Source organism: Aotus nancymaae, unplaced genomic scaffold (assembly GCF_030222135.1).
Source record: "Aotus nancymaae isolate 86718 unplaced genomic scaffold, 86718_ANA_hifiasm-v0.15.2.pri h1tg000011l, whole genome shotgun sequence".
Lineage (NCBI taxonomy): Eukaryota > Metazoa > Chordata > Mammalia > Primates > Aotidae > Aotus > Aotus nancymaae.
In genome coordinates this window covers 56,551,900-56,562,510 of record NW_026988422.1, presented here as the reverse complement: position 1 = coordinate 56,562,510, position 10,611 = coordinate 56,551,900, and the positions used below count along the sequence as shown (strand labels likewise).

Here is a 10,611-nt window from a genome sequence, read left to right as displayed (position 1 = left end):
GCCATGAAAAGAAGACTGGCTGGGCAGGCTGCTGCTTCCTCTTCAGTCACATCAAGTACTTGCTCTACTTGCTTGTGGGGTTGAGCCTGTCTTTATTCTTTCTCCAGATGGATGGAAATTGCTTTTTGAGGATTGTTTCCATGTCTGGTTTATTTTTATTTTGCCAACTATGCCTAGCACAATGCCTCCCTTAGAGAAAGCCTCCAGTGAATAAATGAATGAATGAATGAATGAATGAACTAAGTTAGTGGGTAGCAGTAAACATTGATTCTATTTGGCTCTGCCCTGAATTATGAGGTTTCAAAGGGCTACCCCAGGAGCATCTCCCATACTGATATTGATTGTGTGTGTGTATGTGTTTGTATGCACTGAGATACTGTGAAAAGCCTAAGAATTCCTCTCCCCACATTTCTCCAGGAAAAGAGAAAACTAGATTGCAGTTCTGATGCTCCCTTTTCTTCCAAAGAATTCCTCTTCCTCTTCAGCTCAGTGCCTGGAGAACATATCAGAGCTGGTTCTGGATCTCAGGGAGCCAGCACAGCCAACCAGCTGCTGAGGCCATGGCTGGTTGTTCTGTGGATGAATGGAGGGATTGAGGGTGAGCTTGTTCTTGTTTTTTAATCCCCATGGGACTTAAAACTCCTTCAGCTCTTGGAGCCCATTAGGAACTGCATTTGTTTTGGATGGCTTTTGTGGCACACATCCTCTTTCAAATGAACTCTTTGGCTGTTTGGAAGGCTTGTGTCTCCTTCCCTTACGTCTCTCTCACGTTTATATGTGCCTTTAAAAAGTCATTTGGAAAGGTTGGCACTTGCTACAGAAATGCCATTCTTTCCTGCTTGTGGATGGGTTTCTTCTCATAGCTTTGTGTTGTTTGCTGAAACATCCCTGAAACTTTTTAGGAGTAAAGAGAGATGGGGGCTGGGCACGGTGGCTCATGCCTGTAATCTGAGCACTTTGGGAAGCTGAGGCAGGCGGATCACATGAGGTCAGTAGTTCGAGACCAGCCTGGCCAACATGGTGAAACCCTGTCTCTACTAAAAATACAAAAATTAGCTGGGCGTGATGGCAGGTGCCTGTAATCCCAGCTACTTGGGAGGCTGAGACAGGAGAATTGCTTGAATCTGGGAGGCAGAAATTGCGGTGAGCTGAGATTGTGTCACTGCACTCCAGCCTCAAAAAAGAAATAAATTAAAAAAAGAGAGATGGGTGTCTTTTTGGCTTAGGTTCTTGGGTCCTTGGTTGTTCCCAGTGTTCCTTCAAATGGATGGCATTCAACAAATACTTGAGCTGGGCCAGGCAGTTCTGCTCACTGACAACAAGGCTGAATTTGAGAGGGCTATGCTGGATGAATTAATATGGTTGAGAATGGTCCCACACTTCTTTCCCTGGTGATGTATACTTCTTATATGTTTTTATTGTACAGTGCAACACTGTACAATAAAAATGCAATGCCAGCCACATGTGCAATTTAAAATTTCCTAGTGGCCACATTAAAAAAAGTAAAAATAAATAGGTGAAATTAGTCTTTAAAATATATTTTCTTTAATCCAGTAAATCCAAAATATCATTTCAACATATGATTAACATAAAAATTATAATGAGATATTTTACCGTCTATTTGTCCTAAGTCTTTGAAATCAGGCGCATTGTTTTACGCTTACAGTGCATCTCAATTGGGAATAGCCATAGTTCAAGTGCTCAGCAGTCACCTGTGGCCCGTGGCGGCCTATATTGGACAGTGAAGCTCAACATTCTCCAGGTGGGATGAGGAGGTGATTATTCTGGGGCCCCTCTGCTCTGCAAATTAAGCTGCCTAACTAGCTAAATCGAAATAAAAGAGATGGAGTACAATGAAGTGTATTCAAATATATAAAGAGCTGTAGAGTTTTAGAAATGGGAGTTTAGGCTACAGGTGCAGTGGCTCATGCCTGGAATCCCAGAACTTTGGGAGGCTGAGGTGGGAGGATCAGCTGAGTCCCAGAGTTTGAGACCAGCCTGGGCAACGTAGTGTGACCTGGTCTCTACAAAAAATTAAAAAATGAACTGAGCATCGTGGTTTGTCCTGTGTTCTTAGCTACTTGGGAGGCTGAGGTGGGAGGTTCTCTTGAGCCCAGGAGTTTTTTCAGTGAGTTATGCTGAGCTATGTTTGTACCACTGCATTCCAGCTTGAGCAACAGAGCAAGACCCTGTCTAAAAAAAAAAAAACCAAAAAAACAAAAAACAACAACAAAAACAAAACCCAGCACTTTGGGAGGCTGAGGCAGGTGAATCACCTGAGTTTAGGAGTTTGAAACCAGCCTGGCCAGCCTGGCCAGCGTGGTGAAACCCTGTCTCTATTAAAAATACAAACAATTACCTGATATGGTGGCAGGTGCCCTAAATCCCAGTGACTTGGGAGGCTGAGGCAAGAGAATCCCTTGAACCTGGGAGGTGGAGGTTGCAGTGAGCCCAGATCACGCTGCTGCACTACAGCCTGGGTGACAAAAGCAAAACTCTGTCTCCAAGAAAAAAAAAAAAAAAGGATTTTGAAAGCATTTTGGTATCACATTCAGCAAGAGGCCTTTTTAGGGTTATGCAGTTATGTGACCCCTCACTGAAACATCATTCCTATTTGTTATTTAATTTTCATTGTCCATTTGCTCATTTTTCTTGGATTAATGAGTTTAGAAAACTAAATGTGATGGCTAATTTCACCTATTGTGTCTTGTTTTTTCGGATTCCCTACATTCCATATGCCATAAGGAAAGAATTAATTTTCTCTGTAAGAAATAATAATCAACATGGATTGAAAGCTTGCTGTGTGTCAGACACTTGACATGTATTACTTCATTTAATCCTGGCAAGTAAATATGCCCCAGCTAACCTAGCTGGTAAATAGTGGACTCAGGCAGATAGATTCCAGAGCTCATACTTCTGCCATGTACAGCAACATGAAATTGCCCCAGAACTGTTAAAATTCTCCAAAACTCTGTTTAAGGATACTGTCTTCTTTAAACACGCCTGCTCTATACCCCTTTGCTTTTGAGCATTCTGGTAAAAAAAAAAACAAAAAACTTTGTATTTTAATCTAGAATATAAACACTAAAGTTAAAATAACTTCTTAATGTTAAATATAATTATTTAAAAGTCATAACTGTATTGATAGAGTTAAAATGACATTCTCCTGGGTTACAAAAAGCAAGGGTATTCTTTTTTTTTTTTTTAAAGTACTGTCTTTAATTCACTATTTTCCAATTCAGTCAATAAATCTGATCTGACATTTTCAAGTTTGTCAGATAGTTAGAGATTAGGCTGGTTTCCGCATCCAGGCCTTAACACAATTAATGATATGTTCATGCTTAGAGTATGTGTTTTCTTTAATACGTAATGTAAATTTGTTTTTCCTCTCTTTCCTCATTAAATTGTAAATCTTGTTCAGGGCAGGCTCTGCATTTCCTACTTCCTTTATCAGGCTGCACATTTGAAAATATGTTGTCCTCTTCCATCTGAATTGTTGTGTCTTTGATACCTCAAAGAGGTTGGTAGCGGTTCTGACTGATACTTCAAACTCATACTTCTTGAGTCAGAATATAGAGCTTGCTTTTTAATGATATCAAGGCCCACCTAAGGCAAAGCAGAGGCTTTTGAACCAATCCCTTGCCAAACTAGTAAGGATTTTTCAAACTTTAATTTTGGAAAAAGGAGATAACTGTAATCTCTGCCAAGATGCTCTGCAAAGAATTTATGAAAGAATCTCTAGAACTTGATTCTGCTTATTACATGGAGAGGAGTTAAAGATGTCAAATCTATTACAGCGATTCGGCCATGTTCTGTTTATCTGTAAATCTAATAGTGTATGTAGTTTGAACTCTTAAAATTCTGGAATGTTTATTTTGTTTTATTCATTGTCTTGAGAGAATCAAAAGGAAGTGAGAGGGCATAGCTTTGAAGAACTGGCAATTTGGCAACTTCTCTCCCCTTGTCGCCCCTCCCCCACTATCTTAGCTATTTGACCTGATTAAACAGCTTTGGAATGGTAGCCAGACTTCTGTATGCTAACGAGGCCCCTGCCTTATTCGCGATTTAATGTGATTTCATCCACCCAGAGCTTTCTGGTGCCCAGTGGAAACCTGACTTCGCAGAAGTCTCCCAATTTTGTCAGGGGCTCGCCAGTGAAGAGTTCACACTGACTTGAAGCAGACATAGACTCTCTGGACGCCTCGGGTCACATCAGATTATTCATTAGCAAATTCTTTCCACCTTCTATCTAGGTAGTGAAAGGTGACGCCAGAATCGCGTGTGCCACTCCTCTAAAGGGACTCTGACAACACCCAGTCCAGGTTCTACAACTTCTGCCTAGGCACTTGCTTCCTAGTAGCAGAAAGTTTCCAAAGGTTGCCTTAAGTCCTCCCTACTCCTAAGCCTAAAGGTCAGAGCGCCAGGTCCCACAAGCGAGCAGGAATCTGAGCATTTTGGAAGTTTCTGGCGTAGGGAGGGGAGAACAGTAGGGGTGGTAGCGGGGGACCGCGCAGAGTGATCCCTGTGCACTGCGTAAGGAAAGTCCTGCCTGCAGAAGGGAGCGAGCCTGACAATGAGACATTCCAGGGGGAGGGTGAGTTGCTGTCCTGGAGTCGCCAGGAACAGCAGCGGCAGTTCCGAGAAGCGAGAGAGGAAGGTGGCCGAGAAAAAGAGAACACTTCGGGAATAAGAATATTAAAAAGCCGCAGGACCCAGAGCATTAGCAAACGGCAGAGCACGTGTAGTAATTTGTTACACGAAACGGCAGTCTTCCAACTTTTGTACTGAAACACGGGGATTTACCCTTTGGGGGATTAAAAACGTTGATACGCAAAGCCAAAAGCTAATGAATGGGATTCAGTGGTTTGCTGGCAATATTTAAATATTTCTGTCCAAGAGTGCAAACTCTCTGCAGTCATTTAGAAGAGTAGGGAGTTAAACCAAACTGTAATACTTTCCCGTGCGTCTCCACTTTCTCCAACCCGAAAAGGAGCTGCCAGCGCGGTACTGCCCCTTTAAGACCTGCTTGCTCTCGGGCTCTACAAAAGGGAGTGACCTCTGGGCTTTGACAGCTCCCCTAATAACTACCACCGTGCAGGCCCCGCCCACCTGGCGACCAGCTGCGCCGATTGGCCGGCGGGCCGGTATCCCGCGCTCTGATTGGTCCGTCGCTTCCCCTGAGCGAACCTTTAGAACTCTGAGACAGACAATATTCTGTTACATTGTAGCAAAATGGCGACTGTCATTCACAACCCCCTGAAAGCGTAAGTAAGACTAAAAAATGTACATATTACGCGTGGTTTCAATATGAAAAAAAAGGCGCCTTCTGCGTGGCGAGCGCTGCCAGTGCATCGCGCTTGCAGGCGCCTCCAGCCGCGGCGGGGCTTCTCTCTTCTTTCAGTTCTTACTTCTTCATCTTCTTTTTTTCCCCCAAAGCGCAGAAACGTCAGGAGATGCAATTAACAAGAAGAAAATTGTTAACATTTGTGTTCGGCTAAATGCAGAGAGAGCGAGAGCGAGCGAGAGCGAGGGGTGGCCGGCGGAGCAGCCGGGCGCTCGAGCGCTCTACAGCAAGGGGGTCGCGGCAGCTCGGGGACTGCGCGGTCCCCGGAGTCCCCCGCCTCGCGGGCAGTGAGCGCGGCTCCCGGGGCGGCCGGGCGGGGGGCGAGCACCAGGCAGGGGCCGCCTCGGTGCACTTGGCCGAGCCCCGCGCCCCCGAGCCCGCGGCCCCCGCCCCGCTGCTCGGTCGGCGGGGTCCAGCGGACGGACCGCGGCGGCTCCAGAGTTTGCAGGGCGCTCTCCGCCTTCCGATCGCTCGCGGGGAGTTTGTGCAAACCTTCCGGAGTTGGGAGCACTGCAGGGGAAGCGGCGGGTCTCGGACGTGCTGGGGCCCAGGTGGTCGCCCCGGGCTTTCCCCGGCAGTCCCCGGATCTCGGAGGCGCTCCGGGCGATCGCGCGTGTGTCTGCGTGTGTTTGCGAGCGAACTGGCTGTAGTGGATTAACGACTCGGGTTAACTTGGGGCGGATTTGGAGGCAGGGAAGCCGCAGGTCTTATGAATGGTGTTCTCGCCACCTCTGGGTGAGGCGCCGAGGCGGGCAGAGAGGCGGTTTGGGGCTTCTGGCCCAGGGGCAGCGTCTGCTCCCGGCTGGGCGAGGGGCAGGTGCCTCTGGCCGCCTCGGGGAGACTTTGAGCGCTTGCCCAGATCCTGGACAGAGTGGGGCGGGCCGGGCGAGGACTCGCGGCGGCCAGCCGCGGGTCCAACAGCCAGTTTCTGCCTGCCCGCCTTCCTCCTCCTTTTCATCCTGGCTTCCTTCCTTCCTTTCTTCCAGTCGGACTGTTAAGCGGCCAAGTCCGCTCGCGATCGCGGAGCCAGGGGTGGCCTCGGAAAACTAGTGTCGCTCTGAAAGGGGTGCTATTGGGTGCTGTCGGCAGAGGGTGGCTCCCTCCGTATCCGAGGTGGGCTCGGGGTCCGCGCCCCTTCGACCAGGACCTCCCCGCCCGGACGAAGCCGCAGGCGAAGGGGGAGAGGGAGGTGCGGGCCGGGTGGGGGGCGGTTCATGCCGAATTCTCGCTGGTGCGTGGCCACGGTAGACCCTGGTTCCTTTAATTCAGCGCATCTACGTCCTTACCCCTGGCTACTCCTGGAGTTGAAAACCAGGTTCGCTCTGGGGGGCGGTAGGGGGGGTTCTAACGCAATGGAATGCACGGGGAGAATCGGACGTGTTTGCACCAGCTCATCGCCCACTAGAAATAAGGAAAGGGGTAGGAATGCCCCAGGTTTCAAATATATTTATATGAAAGCTGACGTTAAGAGGACGTTGGAAGCTGAGGCTGATCAGGTAGGAGCTCCTGGCTTCAGTTCTGGCTCGGAAGCTCGGATAACGCTGCACTTGAACGCCACAGCGTTTCACCCAAGAAAGAAAATGTTTTATGGCAGAATAAATGGGCGTAACTTCGCCGCATCCTCGCTCCCGGTTGCTTTCGCTGCAACACCGCTGATGCTGTTTCTACCGAACCCACAACTGATTTGCAGTTTCCCCATTTCCAACCGAAATCACATAACCGGGCTGATGCCATCTGGTAAACTCAAGTTAGAGAATCTATTTCACATGTGCGCCAGGTTTGTTTCCTACTGGGAAAGCCGTACCCTAGTTACCCGGGAGCCCGCTTTCGCGCGGGCGGGCGCAGTATCCCTAAGCTTCAGGGTTCCCCTGCTCGCTCCAGGGTTTTTTTGGATCACAGCAGGGTGCGTGTTTGGGGAGGGAGTCTGTGTAGGGTGAGGTTAAGGGTTGGGGAAGGGACAGGCGGTAAAGAGGGTGGCGGAATCCCGGCTGGTTAATGGAATTAGTTCTGAATTGTACTTTGTATAATTAGAAACAGTTGCAATGTGATGTATTTGTAATTGTGTCGCCACACACATACACACATCAGCATACACACAACGCCCCTGCTTGCTTTTTCTAGGTGGGAGTTGAGTGGTCATTTATAATTAGCCATTTCTTTCTGTTTCCCGGCCCATTTCCCTGGGGGTAAAGGGGTGTAAACAATACCCCGGAGCCGCCAAGCCACTCGTAGCCTGGTCAGTTTTTAACAACTCCTAATGCGGAAGCACACACGTTGTTATTGGGAGACGGACACCATCTGCCTTTATTATTATTATTTTTTAATAACTTGATTAATAAAACATCTTATATATTTCATTTGTTTTTAAAAGTTGCTGATCAGGAAACAATACACATGTGAATAAATTATGCATGGGATAAATTAGAACAAAGTACAGAGACACGTCAAGCCGAAGGGATGGTGGGGGTGCAGGGAGGAGGGGGAGCGGGGAGAATGGTTTGGAGAGCTATGTTTTTATCCTCATGTGTCCCTCCTGACAATGAAACAGAGCTGAACGACATTAGCATTTTCTCTGTGTGCGTTCAGAGTCTCTCTCTTCCCTCCTTAAAAAAAAAAAAGCCAACACCACCAACGCCCCCTACAGAAAATGGTCACACAAAGGTTTCCTCAGGATGAGGGGTTAAAGTGATGGTAGTTAATGTGTTGGGAAGAAATAAGCTCAGGTTTCCAGCAGCACCTATGCAGGGCTCTGCCTACACTGAGTCTGGGCTATTTTTCACTGTACTAGCTTTTTCCATGTGGGACATTCAATAATTCAATTAGCTGGGGTGATGGGATGGCACATTTTGAATCTTATTGCTTTGGGGTTTTCCTTAGGGTCCCAAGCTCCTGAAGCCACATCTCCTCTCTTAGCAATTTGGCTTTCTTCCTGCCGGTCTTTGATCTCCCCTCAACTCCCTTTCTCTTTCTTCCTTGTTGTACCCTTCACCCCCTTCCTCTCTGAAGCTGACAGCCTGGCTTCTCTCTCTGTTGTCGCCTTTAACATCTTATTACTGCCCAACAGGGTGTTAGAGGCAGAAATAGGAGCCGCCTGCACTGATCAGATCACAAAGGGGACACGGCAGGTGGCCCCCACAACCAAGCAGTCACATCTGGACAAATAGAATTCAAAAGCACTGGTGGACATGTATGATGTGTAAATGTGTATTACATGCTATTTAATTTAGCAGCTACATTGTCTGAGGAAAGATGTATGAGAGTTACCCTCATTTCTTACATCTACAAGCAAGATACAGCCCATGTAGTGAAGTAAACACATGCAGGTAACACAAACATGGATTTGATAAAGGCCTGCGTGTAAGTTAGTCACATTCTGGTTGATTTCTCCATACCTGGGAAACATAATGCTTTTATTATTATTATTTTGAGGCAGGGTGACTGGAGAATTTCTAGGTTGGGTGTCACTATCTTGGCTCACTGCAACCTCCGCCTCCAGGGTTCAAGCCATTCTTGTGCCTCGGCCTCCAGAGTAGCTGGGATTACAGGTGCGCACCACTACACTTGGCTAGTTTTTGTGTTTTTTTAGTGGCGATGGAGTTTCTCCATGTTAGCCAGCTGGTCTCAAACTCCTGGCCTCAAGTGATCTGCTCACCTTGGCTTCCCAAAGTGCTGAGACTACAGGTGTGAGCCACTGGATCTGGCCATGTAATGCTTTTAATATAAATTTGAATCTTAATATTCTATTCAGATAAGCCACTTTTCCCCAAATCCGCAATCAGTCCTTTAAACAACTTACTCTTTTATTAAGTTATCAAAACCCTGGTTGCTATGCATTTAACTGAGAATGTCTGCCACCTTCTGCCAGACTTGATTATACACATATATATCTATTATTGTAACTGGCTACTTAGAAACAAAGTAACTATTATTATTATTAAATTCCACATAAGCCAACAGGGCTTTACCGTAAGTAATTATTTATAAAGAGACTAGTAAACTATTTTGTCATGCTTATAACTGGGAACACACATATATATGTAATTGTATTAAAACTTTCTTTTGTAAGCAATTAACCTTGCTTGAGGTATATGTTTGTATCCCTGTTTTGTTATTAAGAACACAACTCTGGGAGAAGAAAATAAATTTACTTAGCCAAGTCAAACAGCAGGTCATGTGTGTAGATGAACCTCAAATCTAGATTTCTTTGTACATTCCATGATCTGTGTTAGTGTATTCTAATCTAAAGTGGTTTTGTGCACGTGAAAGTTAGAAGCCAGACCTCACTCTTGCTGTGGCACTCAGTTTAGATATCAGAGGGAAGGGGTGGGGGTCACATTCCTGGTTCTAATCTCCTCTTAGCTCTTTCTGGTGGGGTTGGGGGATGTGGGTAGGTACTAAGTAGACAGCATTGAGGCCGGGACTTTGTGAACTTGCTGCCTTTTATGGACATGGCTTTAGCCTCTTATGAAAAAGGACCCTCAGACGTTGTAAGCCAACAGATTCCCAAGAACCTGTTCTCTATCTGCTTCTGCTTGCCACTATAAAGAAGCCCTAAATTCTCCAAACCTCATTAGCACGCGTTATTTTTTCAGTGGGATAAATGTCTGCTTTTGATGAGACACCTATGATGGAGATTAATGTCTGCGCGAACCCAAGTGGAGGCATTGTCACAGGGTAAACCTCTGAAAATAGCCTGGCCTGCAGGCCTCCTGGGAGACATCGGAGACTGCGGGTTGAATGCGAGCTGCTCAGTCCCTTAAGGTGGGCTTGAATTCAGAGACAACTGAGTTGGAGACTCCTCATCCGCCTCTTTTTGGAATCATGCAGGTAGCTGGAATTTGGATACATCTGAAAAAGACCACAACGTCTAAAGCTGTTTCAGAGCCATCTGTTCAGATCAATGCAAAAAATAAAATGCCATGGTCAGCATGTTTTGTTTTGAGCATGCACCGGAAAAAGAATGGAAACTGAGGCTGATGTTTTGGTTTTCTAAGGCAGCTATGCTGACAGCAGTGGCCATGGGGGCTGGGTCATAAAAAGGCACCAGCATCCAGGCCTGTTTATTATCCCAACCTCTGCAAAGTAACTTTTGTGGTTTTTGAGTGTTTTGAAAGTCACTAGAAAACAGGAATGTAGCCAAATGTGGCAAATCTCTGGCCAAAAAAATCCCACAACCACTGAAATATTTTTTGCCCAGCCACGACCCAACAGGGGTGTTATATAAGCCCTAATTTTAAATGGTCTTTAAATATGAGGGTATTTAACAA

General features: G+C 46.4%; 1 protein-coding gene and 1 pseudogene across 4 annotated transcripts in view; both read left to right on the top strand.

The window, feature by feature from the left end:
- Positions 1-5,212: 5,212 nt before the first annotated feature.
- DPF3 (double PHD fingers 3) overlaps positions 5,213-10,611 on the top strand; it is a 291,911-nt gene continuing 286,512 nt past the window's right edge. For all 4 annotated transcript variants that reach the window (XR_001105013.2, XR_001105012.2, XM_012438050.2 and 1 more), the window contains exon 1: positions 5,213-5,264. Coding sequence is in view for 2 of the 4 variants with exons in the window: in XM_012438050.2 (XP_012293473.1) it covers positions 5,233-5,264 (32 nt within the window). In the remaining 2 variants the exon portion in view is untranslated. The remainder of the gene's footprint in view (positions 5,265-10,611) is intronic.
- On the top strand, positions 5,454-5,994 carry LOC135274254 (collagen, type I, alpha 1b-like; annotated as a pseudogene).